The following is a 20,068-nucleotide window of genomic DNA, read 5'->3' on the forward strand; positions in this document are numbered from 1 at the left end:
ACACCCCCGCCCTCAACGACCGTGGGCGGTTGCATCCACCGGCAGCTTATCTTCTTGGCGGAGCGGGAGGATGACAAGGTTTGTCGTGGCCAGACAGCTGCGGCCTTTGCGCTTACTGTCGAAATAGCCCGGACTGGAACTCTTTCGTTTTTGGACATGTATCCGCGCTATAATAAGTGTATCCGCCGGGGAAACGACGCGGCATATTATATCGTCTCACAGCTCTCCTGCCCCTCTGCAACGCAGTGGCCAGCAGTTTCACGCATTCCCTTTTGCTAATCTTCGTGCCCTTCTCCCCACCCAATTCAGCCCCCAAGAACTCCAATTCGTCTTTTGGACATCTCATCTACTCCCATGATCAGTATGCGATCATCCTTGTCGGCCCTCCTCCTCTGGAGCGTGGTCCCGCTCATCCCGGTCGCCTCCGCCGGGGAGTGCAGCTACGGAGATATACCACAGATTATCGCCCACACCGGCGAACCGGTGGGCAGAGAAGAGAAGTACAACGGAGGTGAGCTGATAACTAAATTTTTTTTCTCTTCCCTCTATCTAGGTATCTTCCTTCCTTGGCACTGCCGGATAGCAACAACAAACCGCGGAACCGGGCGTGCTAACAGAGGTCCCATCATGCGTCTCCATACCTAGTGAACCTATATATATCGGAGCCAGGCTGTGAGAACCCCAAGGTTGGCGTGCTGTACCTCACCGACGTCTTTGGCATCCAGCTGCTGGAGAACAAGCTGTCAGTTCCCCCCAACCGCCCTCCCCCACGTTTTGGCCGGAAGCACAAAGCCAGCATGAGAGTAAAGTGACCAACCATGCTCCGATAATCATCATGCCACGCACATTCCACAGGCTCGCCGACTCGTTCGCGCGCGCGGGTTTCCTGGTCGTTGCTCCGGACCTGTTTGACGGCGAGCCGGCGCCCGCGGACTTCGGCACGCCCGGCTTCAACATCACCGACTTCATCCTCAAGCACGGGCCCAATGCGACCGATCCTATCGTCGACGTCGGCCTGGCCTACCTTGGCGAGACGGGCGTCGACAAGATCGCCGCCACGGGCTACTGCTTCGGCGGCCGCTACGCCTTCCGCCTGCTCGCGGCCGGCAAGGGCGTCGACGCGGCCTTCGCCGCCCACCCCAGCCTTCTGGAGGACCGCGAGATTACGGCCGTCACGAATCCGATCAGCGTTGCCGCTGCTGGTGAGTATCCGACTCCTTGCTTTTCTAGTTTGATCTTCGTTTCTGGACCATAATTATCCTCTCTTCCTACGTGTCTTTCAAATTTGTTTTTTTTTTTGGCCACGAATCATACACGTGTTTCACGACTGACTTAAGTACTCTTTCGATAGAGAGCGACACGACGATGTCTCCTGAGAGGCGCTCGCAAATTGAGGCCCTTCTGGCCGACACCAAGAAGCCGTATCAGGTCAACCTATATAGCGGCACCTCCCACGGGTTCGGTGTGCGTGCCAATGTCTCCGACCCGCAGCAGAAGTTTGGCAAGGAATCCGCGTTCTCGCAAGCCGTCAGGTGGTTTGAGGCTTGGGCTGGCGGTGCGCTGTGAGAGACTCGCAAATTCTGGGTACTAATAACTAGATTCTCGGGTGCTTCCGATCCGCCGTGGGAATATGTATCTATCCTGATGAGAATAAACTGGCTTATGCGCGAAACGGTATCTCGACATTGCTAGCGACCTGTCGATTGGAAACAACTTCTTTCGCCCTTCCCTTATCTCAGTCGTACCAAGGGGGCGGAAAAAGAAGGTTTAAGGCTGCAAGGATCAGACTCAAGCTGGCCTAGAGCAGAAGATCGGCGGGACGACGCAGTGCCTTGACGTGCGAGGCAAGCAAAGCGTAGATCGTTAATGACGCTGAAGGATTGTAGATGGATGTCGACTTTGGTTGCGGCCTAGAGCTGAGTTAGGTCAAAGATTGAGAGTTGGGAGAGCAAGTTGGGAGCGCGTCTGCCTCGCAGGTATTTAATATGTCACTTGTTTCTCTTCAAGTCGGGCTTACCTTGTCAAAACCTCGTACTTAGACGGTGAACCAAGTGGTAGTAATATACGAAAGAAGCCGGAAACCAGCTGTAGGATGCATCTACGTACTGTACTACAAGACTTAATAATTATTAGCGCATCCCTCTGTGGTAATCGAGTACGGGAGGCACAGCGAGAGTTCAACGCCCAGAAAGAAGTTAACATCCAAACAGTTAATATCGCCACCCGCTTCTTACCTACACCGAGGAGCTCTCTTCCTACTAAGTAATTATCTAGTCAGTTCGCGGAGGAGCAACCAGTTCGGCGCAAAGAAGTCGACCCCTAGGCCGCTGAGGCGGCGCGCAAGAACACGGTCACAATCAGCCAGGGCACCATATCTTCACAGCTCGACGCCAAGTCCATGTAGGGAAGATGCAACCGGTTGCACACCGGATAGATAGCATTCAACATTAATATCTACTCCAACAACCTAGAATCATGTACATACAAAGATTATGATCGCCGCGGACCAATAGATTGAAACCACGTCTCATCGCTTTTCTGCAGCCAAGTGTTGGTGCAAAGAGGCCCAGAATCAACGTAAACCGGCTTCCCCTCTCATAAACCTCGCATCGTCACACCCCAACTCCAGTCTGATTCGTTTCTCAGCTATGCCAAAAAGAAGGACTGAGAAAAATAAATAAGTTAAAAGAGTTAAGCAAAAAGAAATATGGGTCCAACAGGAAAAGTCCGGTTCCCGAACCGTAGTATGGGCGTGCAGTCGAGGATCAACCAAGTCGCAAGAGTGTCCAGAAGGAAACGACAATGGGCGGCCCATGTATATATACGCCAATATCGCATGCAATGCCCTCTATGACCCAAAACAGCTGCAGCAAGCGCCATCAAGTCAAGTTGCCCTGCATCCCCCTCCCCCCCCCCCCCCCCCCGGGCGACGTAGAGAGACGTTTGAGCATTGGGTCTGTGCTCCCCAGACCCAATGTCGGCGGAGGCTTGTTTCACCGCTCTCGGCCCTGACCAGCCTCAACCGTCCGAGACGGAACTTTAGGGAGGAGGCTGCGACCTCTCGCCTTCTTGATGTGACCTGGGGGGCGGCACGCCGCCGTTTGCATGGCCGTTCGCGTACCCCTTCTCCGCCAACCCGGCCTTGCCTTCGTTGTCCTCATCATCAAACACCTTCTCCTCCAGCCACTGCGTGGCCCGCGCGCAGCTAGTGTCCACCCACTTCATCCATGCCCAGGCAGCAATGTAGGTCAGAGTGGTGAACACCACAATAGCCACCATCTTGTGCGTGCGGCCCTTGGGCTTGACATAGATCGGGTCGCGGTTGGATCCGTCCTCGTTCTTCCCTCCGGGCACGAACGGCTCACCGCTGATGCCGTAGACGATCCAGATACCAACAGTACGCAGGATTGTGCCGTGCACGAGGTAGACGGCGAACGAGTGGTGTCCCAGCCAAATGAGCAGGCGGTGCGAGAGCAACTTCTGGAGGGCCGGGGAGAGGAACAGAGACACGGCCGTGCACATGATGAAGAAGGAGGAAGTCCGCCGCAGTATGTCGGTGCCGTTCGGGACAATGAAGCTGCCGTTGCGGTGGTCGCCGACCGGGTTGGTGAGGAAGTGGTTAAGGCGCAGAGACCAGGGAGCCCAGTCTTCGTGTTCGGCAGGGTACGAGCCGACGTAGCCGCCAATGAGGAAAATCAGGGGTGACAGAACGTACGTACAGAGCTTTTGGTGGTTGGTGAGGAGTTGTTGGGTCGGCCGGTGCTGCGACAGCTCCGCGAGAAGGGTTCCAAGAGCGAGCATGGCGCCAAAGGTTTCTGGTCTATTGTTAGTTCCGAAGTCGATGCAGCTGCTGCGCAGGGGCTGCACATATATGTATATATATATGCAATGGGAACGGACCTGTCAAGCGGTTGTGGTTCAGCAGCCAGTACAGGATCAGCATAACATGCACAAGCATCCTATACTTGAACCGCATCCCAATGGTAGCCGCCAGCACAATGTAGACCTGGAACGCGCCGACCAGCAGGGGACGCATCGCCCACTGGTGCCTGTCGTAGAGATTCTCCGTGTTGGTCCAAGTGGTGAGCGATGTCGTGAACAGCCTCTTAACGTTCTCCCTAAACGGAAGTGGGTCCGGCGCGTCGAAGCGCACCCAATGCGAGTCACAATGGTTCGCCGCCTTGTAACCGCCCAAGACCGACATGACGAAGCTGATGAAGGTGGCGATGAGGGCCGGCAGCACGAGTCGCGGCGGGCGCCGGAAGGCGCTGCGAGCGACCGACTTGAGCGCGGCAGGGGCATTGTTTTGCTGGTACGCGAGCTTGAGGGGCTTGTATGCGCACACGAAACCCGTCAAAAAGGCAAAGATGGGTACGCCGATGCGGCCCTGCCACGGAATGCGCAGGTATGGCAGCTGCAACAGCCTCGGTGCACCATCCTTCGAGTCGGCGGGAAAGAAGAGCGCGTAATCGAATGCTCTCGCGATGTGGGTGACGATTACGAGGACAGAGGTCACGCCTCGGAGGCCCTGCGAGACGTCGCCCAGTCAGCCGGATCGAGAACCGGACGGCGAGTAGCTCGGGAGGGGGGGCGAAGGTTCGACGTACCTCAACCCACTTAATGTTTCGTTGATTCGGTCTTGCGCTCATGGTCGCCTGTCCAACAGGACCTTCAAACTAATCCGACAAGAAACAATGCCGAGGAAGGGGAACGAAGGGAAAGGGGAAAAGGTGTGACGAAAATACTGATGGGTGTTGGATCACGCTCTCGCCCTATTGAGATCGGATGCAAGCAACCTTGGAAGCCTCGACGAGGGCGAAACGTTGTGAAGAAAATTCGGGTCTGAAGCGAGAGATGCTATCGATGGCTGGGCATCAAGCGAGTGGAATGGAATGGTAAAAAGAGCGTGGGTGTCTAGCGCGACGGCGACGAAGTGACTGAGGGTTACTCTCCTCGTTGGAAACAGACGGTGTCGGAGGACCGGTAGAAACGCATCTGGCGATTGCGCGGCACGTCGGGAAGTGGGGGATTACTCCAACACGGCTCCGCCTTTCTCGCTTTCGGTCCGCGCTGCTGCTCGGTCGTCCTGTTCCAGGTGCTGACACGGAGAGGTTTGAGAACTCGAGGGGTCGAGGGTCGAGAGAAGACGTGGAAGTTAATGGTGTGCGTGGCCAAAACGGAGAGTGCGCAACGCCCAGCGAAAGTGGTTGGCCATCGAAAAGCAGGCTTGATGGAGTCTTTCTTGTGGCGGGCCGGGGAAAGAGGTCGCTGATTTTTCACTCCTTCAGGGTCACGCTACCTGCCGAGTCCGCCAAGAGTGCGGCCATGGTGTGTTGCCATCCACCCACGTCCGTGATTGGCATGCAATTTGGCCTCTAAACCGCCAAGACAGCCAAGAATGTTGAGCTGGGATGGAAAAGTCAGGGGTTGTGGAGAATGCATGACCAGAACGCTGTCATCATATTCGTCGCGTAGAACGGCGGCCGAAGGCATCGAAGCTGCGCGATCTGAGCCTGGGAACGTGCTGACACAGGAGGGCGTTTTGCGGTCGGTGGCTGTTCCTGTCAAGCCTCAGCACACTGGCCAACATGCCACGCTTTGGATAGCGTAGCTCGATTTCTCTACGGAACACTACCAAGTACGGAGTACGTAGTGGCATCTTCTTCATTTAGCACAACGCGCCTGGTGGAAGGGATTTTGTTGGTCCGGGGCCCCATTTTTTTTCGCCCCGAAAAGGGGTCCACCAACCAAAGTAGTGTAGCGGCATGGCGGTTGACCAGTGCGTCTCACTCCATGCAGCTGCCCTTCGACCTTCACGGGATTTTGGGGTTCCCCTTTACTCCGTTCTCCGTATGCATCCCTTTTCGTTGTTTCTTTGGTTAAAGCTGATAACCATTCCGCTGCTGCTCACGTATCTCAGCCCGGAACATGACCCGAGCGCTGCTATGAGCTGCTCAAGCGGACTGCAGCACACGAGACTGGAACGGTCCGGTCTTGGCAGCTGCTCCAAGCATAACCCGACGTTCCGCCTGTCTAGCACGCTAGGCAACTAGTGGTCGAAAACGATCGCGCGGTTCGTGCAGGTTCGCGAGAACAACCCCAATCGGATCTCTCGGCATCTGGTACGTCGATAAGAGAGAACTTTCTTTCGCGTCTCTTAGTTCCAGTTACTCCGTATTTTACATGCATACGCAAGGAAACGTTACCACTTTGCAACCCTTGGACAATTTCGTAACCAAACCAAGCGTCGAATTGGATGCGGTTGCGCAGTAGTTAAGTTGTCGGACTCCGGCTCCGAATGAGGCCGGCAAACGACCGCCCATCCCCGGATTATATCCAGCACCCCTAGTGTATAAGGTGCATACACTACTACTCTACGGATTAGTACATACATAGTGTTGCTCCGCCTCGAGGGTTATGGAAAAGGACGTCCAGGGTGTCTTTATACATATACCCCCGACCTCGGAATCTCAGCGAACCCTAACCAATAATAATTAGCCGAGTATACAAACGCAAAATGTCCTTCTTTCAGTCAATTCCAAGTTCGCTTCAATTAGAAAGAAACCATGATGAACCCTAACTATGACGCTGACCCTAACCATGATCCCGATCTTAACCATGGCCCCGACCCTGACTGACCCCGACCCTGACTGACCCCGACCCTGACTGACCCCGACCCTGACTGACCCCGACCCTGACTGTGACCCCGACCCTAACCTCTAACCCTAACCCTATCCAACTGATTCTAACCATTACGGATTACTGGTATAGTGTAGTTCTTTATGCCTACGATGGTGTGGCGGTAACATGCAGACCTACTAGACCTCTTTTGTCATGACTGTGCGGAGTAGGGTGTTTTGTACTACGCAGTTAGCAAGCTCACACCTCGCACCCGGGCCAGTATTGCCTATGGTGTGATTGTTGCAATCCTGATACCAGTTCTTTTGCTAGCCAATCTGAGCTGAGGTTGGGTGGTAACTAAACAGGCATCAGCGAATATCTCGATGTTTCAGGCACGCCGCTGTAAAGCTGACGGTGAGAGCGGCAACCAACTGACTGCTGAGGTTGGTGACGGCCAATGATGGTGTGCTGGGGGGTGGGTTGGGGGTGATTGTGGGGGTCGCATTTCGAGTTGCTCCGCTCTTAGTGTATGCAGTAGGGCGGCCCGTGGGACCGCGCCCATAATGTTATTGGAGGCGAAGGACGAAAGTACTCCAGCTGTGTACGGATCCAATGGTTGCGCAACGCACCAAAATGCACACAACGACTTGTGGTGTCCTCGGAGCTTCCGAGGACCCGACGCGTTTCAGGGGCCACTTTCAATAACCAGTTAGGCTAGAGATCAACTCGCGATCGTCAGGGCCACACACTGCCACCGAAGTTGCAGAAGGGATCTTCGAGGACACCGCCAAATGCTCATTTTTATAGTTAGATCTCGCATTTATCTATCTCACAAGCCAATCAACGGACGCTATACACCATGCAGCAGATCAGAGTCGCTGTCGGTTTTTTTTTCTATTCCGCCCATGTGCCGACTTCGGGGGATGCCAACCTTTCTCGCATGAATCTGGAGTGTAATGTTCCGGGTTCCACAACCGCCCCCGCTCTCCCGGTCCGGGCCAGGGCCGTGGGTGCTTGAATCTCGATCTCGGAATGAGACGGCATTCTTGCACGGATGCAGGAAGTAGTGTACGGAGTAGGAGTACCTGTAGTACCTGTAGTGTACAAGTGACCCGTAGTGTATCGTGGACGTTTGGCATGCAAACGTGACTACCTGCCATATGAGGAAGTGAAGATCTCCACTCTAACCTCCTACAGCTCGATGCGATTCGCAAACGTAAAGATAACGAACAGTTAGATGGGGCTTTGTCTATATCCTGAGGCTTCAAATCAAGTTGTTGCATGTCTACATACATGTAACTTGTACCCAAGCGCGGGTTGTTGTCAAACTAGCAACATTGGAACTCTTGAAACTTATGATGTAGGAGTTGCTCTTCACGATCAAGACAAAAATTTGTCGTCGTCCATTGTCGGCAAACTCCGCCCCGGCTTTCATCGATGCAGGCGTGGGTGACAGAACTTCTGCGTATTGACGGCCAAGCAAGCGATGCGGGCGCATGCGGCCGCGGGCGAAAGCGAAATTTGAAGACGCAAATTGAAGCTGCAATCTTCTTGTAGAGACCAAGGCCAGGACGCCTCGAAGGCAATGCAGCTGACAAGCCCCGAAGGTGGGTTGCCATTTCGCAGTGGGTTGTTCGCTTATGCAGCCAGGGCCATTTGGGCAGCAGTTGCGGCAACTGCTAACTCAACCGAGTTCAACGCGCGAGAACAGCAGGAGACCACGTTTTAACTCGTTCGCCATTTTCGTTGCATCCAGGTATGCTACATGTCGCACCCAAAGCATCCTCGAGCGAGGCCATTATACAGGTCTTAGTTGATAATACTGATATCATCAAGGAAGTCGTGACGTATCTGAAATATCGGTCGCACAGCTACACCTCATCACACTTGACCGAGAATTCGACACCTTGTGCCAGGAAAACGCTCTTGACCACGTCGAAGTGGAAGTCGAGCGATACGGCACCCTCAAGCACCCATGTCCAAGGGATCTTGACCAGCAACACCACCTTTTTCAGATCACGCATGCGGGTGCGCACATCGCGTGCAAACTCGGTCAGGGTGCGAACGGCGGTGGTCCGGTAGAGGTGCTGGGACTGGTAGTGGCGCACCTTCGCCTGGGTATCCCAATCCGGCAGGGTTTGGAGCAGTTCTAGGTTAGACCACCACCAGTCTTCGAGCGCCAGCTCGACGAGGTTCGGGGGGAGCAAGTCGACGAGCGGGGTCTCGAGGACCGCAGAGGGCTTGCCGTACAGCAGGGCCAGCTGCACGCAGAGCGTGCGCAGCGAGGTCATCTCGGCGATCGAGGGCAGCCGGCCCTCGGGGCCGACGAGGCATTCAAAACCCCAGATGTCTTCCCAGCTGACGTCCAAGTTGCGCAGGTTCTTGGCGTGGTTGGCCAGGGCGATGTTGAGGGATTCGGGGTGCTCGCTACTGCTGCCGTCGTCGATCATTTCTTTGAGAGCGCCGTCTCCGCGAGGTGCCATGTACAACGTCTCGAGCTGCGGCGCGTTTCGTAGCAGATGGTGCAGATCGCCGGGGTAGGCGACGCTGTTGTGGAGATAGATGTGGCGGATGTTGGGCATGAAGGGCGGCGGTGGCGGCTTGTCGTCCATGGGCAAGAAAGAAAACTCTTCTGGCGCCAAGCACCAGACACCGTCGTCGCTGCTGACTTCGAGCGTCGTGAGGTTGGGGAAGCTAGCAAAGAGGGAACTGTACCGCCGCGGCTGAGCACCCCAGGTATCTGGCATATCGCACTCACAGTCGTCGTCCTCGACCTGGGCCGCCAGTTCGGGATCGCCTTGTAGAAGAAGGGTGCGGATGTTTTGGAACGGGATCGCCTCGGGTTCGTCACGGAAGAGGTCCTGGACGCCCTCGATCTGGGCGCAGAGAACGTCGTATTCCGGCTGATCATCGCTGATGGGGACCTGCAAAAGGACCGTCTCCACCTTGGCGAGGAACATGAGAATGAAGCAGAGCAGCGCCTGCGGCACATGGTCGAAGTCACCTTCGCTGAGAACCATACTCGGGAAGAACTGGTTCATCATTTGTAGGAAGTGCCGGGCGGCCGTGATCAGAGCGCCCGTCTCCGGCGCCGGGGCGAAGGTGGGAAGGTACTTGGGAAGAAGTTCGCGAACTTCCCGAATCACGGAGTTTTCGGTCAAGGTGAGATGGCAGGATACATAGCGTGTCCAGAGACCGTAGTGAGGCTTGCTGCAGAGGGTGCGGAAAAACAGAAGCATCGCCGCCTCGTCCAGTATAGCCACGTTCTTGTAGAGGGATGGTCGGGCCATCTCGCCGAGGCGGCGCGAGACCAGGCAGAGACTGCGCAGGCCACGGCGACATCGCGTAAAGTCGAACCACGGCTCATCGACCATCAGCTGGCTGTAGGCGACCGGGCGCGTTTCGCCGATCTCTGGCGGCTGCGGGATCAGGAACTCTAGAATCACATCGATAATCTCGGGCGGCATTGTGCTGAGGCCGGTCGCCGGTGTGTGGGCATCTACCATGACCGTGTCGTCGGCCATGTCGGGCCCAGCCGCCGCGGTTCTCGCCATCTTCTGCGGAACAGGCGGGAACTCGGGCTCCCGAGTCGTCATCAAATCCGAGTTTTGGTGAGGAGTCAAGTTGGAAAAAGCAGTGGTGAGTCGGCGCCCCGCCATGCGGGATATAGTGGGGCAGTGGGGCGCATACCGGATTGCACCGAAAGAGGATGCTGAACCCTAACCCTGTTGAAGTTCACAAGGAAGTGTTGCAGATCTCGCTCCCAACTTCATTTTCCAACAGCGTTGTGTGTTAACAGGATATCCACCATCCCATAACAACATCTCGCAAAGGAAAACTGGTTTCCCCTTGAACAAATCCTATAGCGAGAAAGAGCAACAAATTCAACAATGGAGCATCGACAGTCAGTCGGGCAGTCTTCCGATCGTGCCTTTGTGGACCATGGAGACGTTAGCAACGAACTTGGTAATATCAGCAACAATTCCCCAGAATACAACCATTCACTTCTCCCCTCGAAACTTCCTATCGGGGATCCTCTTTACAGCAGCCTTCAACAAATTTCACTGCGGACTATCTACCCAGATTTCGCTGGTGCCAGCTACATCCAGGACTACGACCAGAAATCTTGCTGGGAGGCTAGCTGCAATGGCGACGGTCCTTTTCCAGGCCGTACAGGCACACTCGCAAAGCACTTCCAGAAAGCAGCCCACAACCGATGCAGTAGCCATTTACCCCCATGAATCACACTGTATGGCCAACTAGGAGGAGCCCGACATCGAAAATTTGGCCGGTACCGGCCACGTGTGGCCCGAATTTACCCGTTCCTTCACACCGGAAAGCCCGGGACACAGGATGGGGTTCTGCGGTCTCCGACACCGAGGGTCGTCAAGTTGCCACCAAAGTCTGCGACCTGGCCAACCGACGATATATCGATCGAGCGTAAAGACCAGAAAACCCGGCCGTAGGACTAAGTACATCAAGTGTACCGATTGCAGAACAACTAATTAAGCAAAGCCACGCGCGGGCCATGTGCCGCGCCTGCTACGACCGGAAGAGACAGCGCGGGAAAAAGCATAAGCGTCGCCCAATCGTTTAGTGCAGCATCAAGAAACCAAGCTACGCGCGGAGGAATGTGTCGAATTTGGTCTGGCCGGACCGAACAGCAAAGAACAACCTGATGTGCCAAGGATCCTCCGAGGTGCGAGGGATATGATGTGGTCCTTATGCACGGGGCCTTCGTGATTGCTATCAGTGCCGAACGCAGTAATGAGCTTCCGGGAGCGTTGAAAGCAGTCTTCAGTGGGTGGCTATACGAAGGAAAAGAGTGCCTTGTTGAAACTATCTACAAAGGAGACAAAAAGAGTGGTATTTATAGACAAAGGGACTGGCCAAAGCGTTAAACAGCCTTATACAGCTGTGGCAAACGCGTGGCTAATACGTTTAGAAGCTCTATAGCTTCTGACATACCCCCTAGTTAAACGCGGTAGTCGTTTAACTACGCTTTATAGTAATACTGTTCTTAGTATTATGTCCTTTGTTACTCTTACCTCGATAGCTCCTTTAGGGGCCTGCCTTCTGTATTTAGAAGTCTAAAAGAGTCGAGTATAGTAGAGCGATTCCTTTAAAGCTATAGATTAAATATAGCTATTATAATTGTAGTAGTGACAGTATTACTAGTTTTAATTATAATAATAATAATAGGATAATGCCTTTTATACTTGAATTAATAGATAACTTGTTAGGTATACCTGCTATAAATATTATAACTACTAGTAAGTTGACTTTTACTCTTATAATACCTTAAAAGTATAAGTATATTAAAGCTTTTAGACTGTAAGTGTTCCTATTATCTTTATTTGATTAATTTTATTATCGGTTTTATAGTTTTCTAGTAATTCTAGCGATTTAAGTAAGTTTATATAGTTTGGCTTCTTTTAGTTAATTTAATAGCGACTCTATTATAGTTTCTAACGCTCTATTAGTTATATCTAGATCATTTAAGCTAACTAAATATAGCGATATCAAAGCTAGTAAGCTTCGTAAGGTGCCCTATAGAATATATATATAGTCGGCTCTAGTAGGACGTTCTTTTGGCGAATGTTATAATCATTCTAATGCTAGCTCCTATTACTACTATTATATCTATAGTTTCCATAAGTATAAGGAGATATACGCTAATCGCCTATATATCTGACAGCTCTTACGATACTTATACTAACTATAATAATAGTCCTATTTCTTACGTTAGGTTAGCAAAGGATTTAACAAAGGCTCTACTAGATAGAGCTAAGGCTTCTATAAGTCCCTAGATCCTAAACCCTTACCCCTAACATGTAGGCGAATCACTAATAGTTATATATAGGATCTTAAGAAGTTACGTATAGTTCTTTAGAGTGACCTAAAACATACTAGCGTAGACAATATAGAGGAGTATAAGCTTGATAAGGCTAAACTCATACGTTTTACAAAGATTGCCTACTCTATATATAATATCTTCTACTAGTTAGGCAAGATTAAGGAGGCTTGTAATACTTGTATTAGTACGTCTGATAATACATTAGGCGCTATGTCGTCACCTAGCTAGGACAAAGGCAAGGGTAAGGCTATTAATCTTAGCAATGGCTAATAGTAGTAGATAGGGAGTATTAGGCGGTATTTTATTTAGCAAATTTAACTTATTTTCTACCCTCTAGTTATATAAGCCTATAACTAATATCTTAAAGATTAAGGAAAGCCTTCTAATGCTCGAAGGCTTATTAGCTAAGTCATTTAGTAAGCCTATCTACTAATATCTAACTAATTAGTAAATATATAGCTTTAAACGTTTCTTTTACCACTTCCTAGTATAACTATATATTATAGATATCTATATACTATAGGTAAGTATTAATATGTTTGTTCTTAGCTATTATTAGTCTTATCGTTTGCTAATTATTATAGTAAATGTTCCAGGATTCCCTAAGCTTAAGATCGATATCTATAAATAGCCTTTTAAGTGCTATAGCCTCTCTTACTATAAGGAAAAGCGTTAGAAGGTTTACTTTAGTGCTTAACGTTATAATAATATCCTAGTATAACGCTTTCTATATAATAGGACCTCCGAATAGGAAGAAGATATATCTCTATAACAAATACTATATATCTAGATCACCTATATATAACATATCCCTAATAATTATAAGCATCGGACTATCTAGCGCTTACTTGCCTCTATACTAGATTAATGTCACAAGCTAACTATATACCACGACCTAGGAGCACAGGCTACCATAGGCAAACGATTGCCAAAAGGGAAAGATAGCAGAGGATAGCTAGCTACCAAAGGCGATCTAAGGACAGGATAGAAGGGGACTATAAGCGATCGGCAGAAGTATATATATATATAAATAGCCACTCGTTATAGTAGACTCTAGGAGTTTACTAGTAATAGCAACTTACAATTACAATACTTATACTAAGTATCGTTAACTATTATAAGAGATAACTCTAGTATTGTTATAAACCCTTTAGCTTTACCAAATCCCTTAGACGACCTATATACTTGTCCCGCTTAACCTACCTTCGTCTAAACCCTTTTAGAAGAAGTCTAAGTTAGGTTCGTTATACGTTGCTATTACTCCCTTTGTTCTGTTATGGTTTAGGACGAAGGTAATTTCGACCTTGACATCGATATAACTACTAACGTTACAGCCGAATAGCTGCTTACCTAGCTTAGTTAACTCTATTAGCAGATCTAGGAGTTAGACTAGAGAGATAAGGCTATTTAAGCTCGGATTAAGGAACTCGAGAACGGCGAAAAGCACTTATAGAAGCTAGTTAATAAGGCCTATACCAAAATCAAGGCACTTGAAGGCGCTAAAGCGAGCCGTATTAAGATCGAATTACCTAGCAAATATAGAAGAACTAAGGAGGATCTTATAGGATTCCTAATAAACCTCTAATCTTACTTTTAGCTTAATGATAATAAGTTTCTAGATAATAAAGCCAAAGTCCTTTATATAGCTATAAGACTAGAGGGCAAGGTATTTAGATAATTTGAGCCTATATAGAATGACTATCTTATTAAGGAAGACGAAGATGACCGAGATATATTTATGTAGGCAGTCTTTTGATCCTATAACTATTTTAAAGAAGAGCTTTAGAAGGTTTTTAGTAACAAAGATAAGAAGATTTATATATAAGAAAGACTTGCTAGTCTCTAATAGACCAAGTTAGTAACCTCCTATGCTATATAGTTTAGATAGGATATACTTAAGTCTTAGCTTAACGACGAGGTATTAATATAACTATTCTATAACGGCCTAAAGGAAAAGGTTAAAGACAAACTATATAAGTACGACTAGCCTAAGACCCTAGACAAATATATTATATAGGCTATTAGGATTGATGATTAACTCTATATATAAGAATAGTAGAAACGAGGTTAGATAAACGGAACCGTAGTTAAGGCTAATAATAAGAAAAAACGAGTATACGTTAGTACCTTGTATAGGATATATCCTAGAGCTATAGATATAGATATAGCATAGAAGTAGGATAAAAAGAAGACGACTAAAGATAAGTCTAATGTTACCTATTATAACTACGGAAAGAAAGGATACTATAAATAAGAATGTCGAAGCCCGAAGAAAGACTAGAAACTAGTCCTTAGAAAGGAAATTATAGCTATTAATAAAACCGCTAAAGATGTTATTAAAGTAGTAGCTATAAGCTACGAAAACAGGGATAGCGATACAGATAGTCTCAGACGTAACGGCGACGGTAAAGGCAAACAAGCACTATACTCTGAACTAGTCACTGTAGACCTAGAGATAGGTCTTGCTAAATAGGATACGGCAGGAGAATATATACTACTAATTTCGATTCTCCTAGCCTTAAGGTAGTAGGGTTTTATAGTTATCTAGAGGCAGGATAGATCGTAGACGACCGATACCTAAGGAATCGAAAGACCTAGACCTAATGTTCTATTCCTCTAGGAACGAATCGAATGGTACTATAACGAAGTTTTTCGGCTTAACATAGAACTATATGAATGGGATAGATACTTGATTTGACTTGCCTAGTAGAGCGATGAGATGAGGGATGAGATAAGGGAACTCTAACGTATCGTGGAAACTATCAAAGGGGAATAGCCTGTGATATATAATAGGCCTAATAGCTACGAGTATTTTGACGATTAGTAACTTAGCTACGATGTATGGAACCTAGAGTACTAGTTTATATATATAAACTATAGAAAAGATAAACGTATATAGGAAAACTACTAGAAGAAACACTCTTACCTTAGCATTAGAGTACCTATAGTCTATATATAGTGGGAAGGATTTAGAAAAGAATTCTAATACCTTCTAGGCAATGCTATATGACTATACCTATAATACGAGGCATATATACAAGTGCCCTAGTTCTAGTATATGTTATATAAATGCTAATACTACTTTCGCGACAAATTCGAAAACAATCACTAGCCGACCTGACAAGGAAATGAGGATAGAAGCCTCTGCCCTATGGAATGGGTCTATGATATAGGAAATAGAGCGGCCGAATTGCTCTAGAAGATCGAAGCCTGTGATCTAGAAGGCATTACGGTAGTTCTAAAACGAGCCTGGCCTAGGTACTATAGAACAGGATAAGATATATAGGACTCGTGCTAGAGTAACGATTGCCTTTACTATATAGACGAAAAGAAATCGCGAATTTGGGAACTTTAGATAAAGCTATAGTATATATAATGGAAAGTAGAATAGACCTAATGGTAGGAAGCTATAAGTACTTAATGGCTTGTGGAAATAGGTATAATTGACGAAGCTGCTATTAGCTAAACAACCGAAGAGGTTAGTACTGACCTAGAAAACAGGTTAGGGCCCTTCGAGGGGCCTAAAAATCATTAACGCCTATATAGTAAAGAGTAGTAATATAGTATAGGAGGAACTAGTATAAGAGACTACTATATTGAGACCTCCCGGCAAAAACATAGGAAATCGCTATAATCTTTAGACAACAGCAGTAAGATAAGCGATTATAGATAATAGTATAATAGAAATAGTATAAAGTGCTTATATTGGTAGATAGTAGAGTAGAGATAAACCTAATTTCGCCGATACTTATAAATTAGCTATAGATATCTTAGAGAATAAAGTAAAAATATAGTATAGTCAAAGGGCCATTTCCAATATAATAGATATATGGAGAGACTAAACTAATTAATATTATTATAATAGGGAAGACTATAGTAGTTATATTTAGTATTATAGATATAGATAACGATAAAGATATAATATTAGGGTTACTATAGTATGAAGATTATAACCTAGACATTAGCTAGAAGAATAGTAGCTATCTATAACCCTAAATAGAGTCGTACTTAACTAGTAAGATAGGGAGTATATAAGGATCATAAGCGGACGATCCTTAGGGGAAGGCATATCCTACAGATCTACCGTAAGAGACGGATAGTGGTAGGCAGACTACTATAGACTCTAGAAGAAGCGATATAACGATACCGACGTTACGACAGGAGGAACGAGCTGAACCGCTGATAGCTATTCTCTCCGTTGACAAATGTAGAGCACTGTAACTAGAGTAGTAGGTTGAGACAGAAGAAATCGCTAGTATCGCTATAGACGGAACTAAGTTTATATACTATTAGAGAACCGAGAGATAAGACAAGACTAGGAAAGTACCAGAGGAATACGAAGGATACCTAGCATTCGAACCGAAGTATCTAGAAGGATTATTAGAACACGGCCTATAGGATTACGAGATCAAGCTTAAGGAAGGAGCATGACTAAAGTTCTTTAAGATTTACTATATAAGCTAGACTTAGAACGAAGAACTTAAGCGATATTTGGAGGAGAACCTTCGAAGAGGATATATCTGCCTATCGATATTACTAGTAGGCTACCTAATCCTATTTATACCTAAGAAAGACGGAAAGCTATAGTTATACGTTAACTATTAGTAACTTAACGAACAAACCGTAAAAAACCGATACCTATTACTATTGATCTTATAGCTCCGAGATTAGTTAGTAAGAGCCTAATATTTTACACGTCTTGACTTGCCATCGGCCTATAATTATATATAGATTAAGGAAGGCAACGAGTAGAAAACGGCCTTTAGGATACCCTATAGCTACTATAAGTACCTTGTTATGCTATTTGGACTTATAAACGCGCTAGTAACGTTCTAAGCCCTAATTAATCAAGCTATCTAACCCTTTCTTAATAAATTTATAGTATATTATCTCGACGATATACTTATCTTCTCTAAGACGATAGACAAATACTAGAAGTATATAAAAGTAGTACTAGACGTGTTATATATATATAAGCTATTAGTTAATAAGGAAAAGAGCGAATTCTACATTAGGAAGACGGGATTTTTAGGATATGAGATATCCCTAGGACAAATTCAGATAGAACCTTTAAAGGTTAAAGCTATTAAGAATTAGCTATAACCGACATTAGTTATAGAAGTACAAAGTTTCATTAGATTTATAAACTTCTATTAGATATTTATTAGGAACTTTAGAGTAATCGTATAATCTTTATATAAACTTACCAAGAAGAACACTAAATTCCAATAGGAAAAGTAATACGAGTAAGCATTTATATAGATCTATGACGCCATTATTAAAGATCTAGTACTAGTGCTACTAGACCCTAAGAAGCCATTTAAGGTAGAAACGGACGCTTTAGACTATGCTATTAGAGGATAGTTAGGATAACGAAACGAACAAGGGAAGCTATATCCTATAGCCTTCTTTTTAAAGAAGCTTGATAGACTATATCTTAATTATCCGATCTACGATAAGGAACTACTTGTAATTGTCAAAGCTTTTAAGGAATAGCGACTATACCTTAGTAGTATAATCAAACTAGTATAAATATATACAGATTATAAGAATTTGTAATACTTTACGACGACGAAAGAGCTTAATAGACGATAAATACAATAGGTAGAATTTCTTGTAGAATTTAATTTTGAGATCTGTTACGAGAAGGGCAAAGAGAACGTACAAGTAGATGCCTTAAGCCGACGAACGGATTATACGGAAGGACGAACAGAAACAACGCCACTGTTATTTAAGGAACAAATAGACGGAACGCTATATTACGAAACGTAGATACTTGTAGAAGATGATCTACTTGACTCGTTCCTAGAATGTTATATAATCTTCCAAAAAGAAAGGATTAACGAGACATAGTATCAAGTAGCACCCGGACTAGTAGTACCTAATGGAGTAGAAGAAAAAGATAGGAAACTCTAGTACCGAGGCAAAGTATATATCTATAACGGGGATTAATAGCTACAAATGATTTAAGAACTCTACGAATCGAAACTCGGAGGATATAAAGAAGTTACAAAGACTGTCGTACAAGTTAAGAAACACTATAACTTTCTATAGTTAACAGTACAAGTTAAGGAAGTCGTATAGAACTACGATATCTGCAGTCGAAGTAAAACGGCATAGTATAAGCTATATAGGCTACTCTAGCCACTGCTAACAGCTGACAAACTATAGAGTTTAGTTACGATAGACTTTATTACAAAGCTACTAGAATCTAAGGATATAGCTATAGGAGTAACCTACGATAGTATTCTCATTATAGTAGACTGCTTGACTAAATAGGTATACTTCTTTCCCTATAAGGAGTCCTAGATAGCGGAACAGTTAGTAGACGTAATCTATCGGTAAGTCGCATTAGTACACGCTTAGCTATAAGAATGGATCACCAATAGAGACACCAAGTTCGTATCGAAGTTCTAGCAAGCGTTAATATAACAATTAGGCGTTAATAGTAAGCTGTTAACGGCATATTACCTATAGACTGACAGACAAATGGAGTAACTAAACTAAGTTGTCAAGTAGTACCTCCGTTCTTACATTAACTACTAGTAAGACAACTAGATTATACTATTACTAATAGTATAACTCGCCTATAATATAACGCTAATAGAAACGACTAAAGTCATATCATTCTTTACGAACTACAGATACAAAGCAGACCTTAGGTAAAGACTAGAGGTTATAGTGCTAAGAGCAGTAGTTAAAGCGGAACAAATGTACGTACTATACGAGAAGCTTAAAAAGGAACTCGAGTTTATTAGGATTAGAATAAAGAACTACTACGACAAATATAGGCTCAAAGGACCTTACCTAGAGAGGGGAGACAAAGTCTACCTAATTATACGAAACTTACAAACTAAACGACTAAGTACGAAGCTAGACCTTAAGAAGGTCAGACCCTTCGTTATCAAAGAACGAATTTCGATATCTAACTACTGACTATTGTTACCGTTATCTATATAACTATAGACAGATGTTTTTTATATTTTACTTCTCGAACCAGTACTAAAGAACGCTAAGGTTGCTATATACATTGAAGCAAAGGACAAAGAGGAAGAATAGAACGTTAAAGAAATTCTAGATTTATATATTATTAATAGAGAACTATAGTACTTAGTCAAATAGCTTAATTTTAGACTAGAAGATAACTTATAAGAACCTATTAAGAACCTAAATTACCTTAAGAAACTAGAGTAGTTTTACTAATAGAATCCTAACTAGCTATAAGAACCGGCTCTAAAGCCTATTCCCCGACAGAAAAAGAGGGGAACCTACTAAAATTAGGATTAGGATCTAACCTAATCGACTCCTAATTAAGCACGTCAAAAGTACCTAATGCCTAAGCCTAACCCGTGAGGGTCTATATCTCTAATATCAGCAGAGGAGTATCTAGTTCTTCCTCCTCCTCTAGACGAGCTACGCTACGACAAAAAACTTCGGTACCACGATCGCGTAGGGATTGCTATAAATGACGTAATTAACTTAAACGGCTTAGTGTCTAAGCAAGTAGCGCCTCGGTCTTAGTAATCTCTCTCGAAACCTTCTCCTACTCTGACAAATTCGAAAGGATTAAGATAGTTAGTAACCTAAGAC

The 20,068-nt window shown here is 46.2% G+C and overlaps 4 protein-coding genes across 4 annotated transcripts; 2 read left to right on the top strand and 2 right to left on the bottom strand.

The window, feature by feature from the left end:
* Positions 1-103: 103 nt before the first annotated feature.
* On the top strand, positions 104-1,566 carry MYCTH_2144007 (uncharacterized protein; the record flags this gene model as incomplete). Its single annotated transcript, XM_003663428.1, has 4 exons — positions 104-511; positions 646-742; positions 856-1,202; positions 1,352-1,566. The coding sequence occupies exons 1-4, from the start codon at positions 355-357 to the stop codon at positions 1,564-1,566; spliced, it is 816 nt and encodes a 271-aa protein (XP_003663476.1). The 5' UTR covers positions 104-354.
* A 1,361-nt stretch (positions 1,567-2,927) lies between these two features.
* Positions 2,928-4,962, bottom strand: MYCTH_2305424 (uncharacterized protein). The gene is made up of 3 exons (XM_003663429.1): positions 4,608-4,962; positions 3,901-4,528; positions 2,928-3,815 (listed from the first exon to the last, which is right to left on the bottom strand). The coding sequence occupies exons 1-3, from the start codon at positions 4,647-4,649 to the stop codon at positions 3,040-3,042; spliced, it is 1,446 nt and encodes a 481-aa protein (XP_003663477.1). The 5' UTR covers positions 4,650-4,962; the 3' UTR covers positions 2,928-3,039.
* Positions 4,963-8,366: 3,404 nt separating this feature from the next.
* On the bottom strand, positions 8,367-10,232 carry MYCTH_2305427 (uncharacterized protein). Its single transcript, XM_003663430.1, has one exon. The coding sequence runs from the start codon at positions 10,215-10,217 to the stop codon at positions 8,493-8,495; it is 1,725 nt and encodes a 574-aa protein (XP_003663478.1). The 5' UTR covers positions 10,218-10,232; the 3' UTR covers positions 8,367-8,492.
* Positions 10,233-10,511: 279 nt separating this feature from the next.
* MYCTH_93585 (uncharacterized protein) lies at positions 10,512-12,279 on the top strand (the record flags this gene model as incomplete). The annotated part of the gene is made up of 8 exons (XM_003663431.1): positions 10,512-10,842; positions 10,885-11,083; positions 11,782-11,789; positions 11,853-11,894; positions 11,946-11,955; positions 12,015-12,031; positions 12,139-12,152; positions 12,271-12,279. 8 exons carry the CDS (start codon positions 10,512-10,514, stop codon positions 12,277-12,279), a joined length of 630 nt encoding a protein of 209 aa, XP_003663479.1.
* Between the last annotated feature and the right edge of the window lie 7,789 nt (positions 12,280-20,068).

The sequence above is a fragment of the Thermothelomyces thermophilus genome, chromosome 3 (assembly GCF_000226095.1).
Source record: "Thermothelomyces thermophilus ATCC 42464 chromosome 3, complete sequence".
Taxonomy (NCBI): domain Eukaryota; kingdom Fungi; phylum Ascomycota; class Sordariomycetes; order Sordariales; family Chaetomiaceae; genus Thermothelomyces; species Thermothelomyces thermophilus.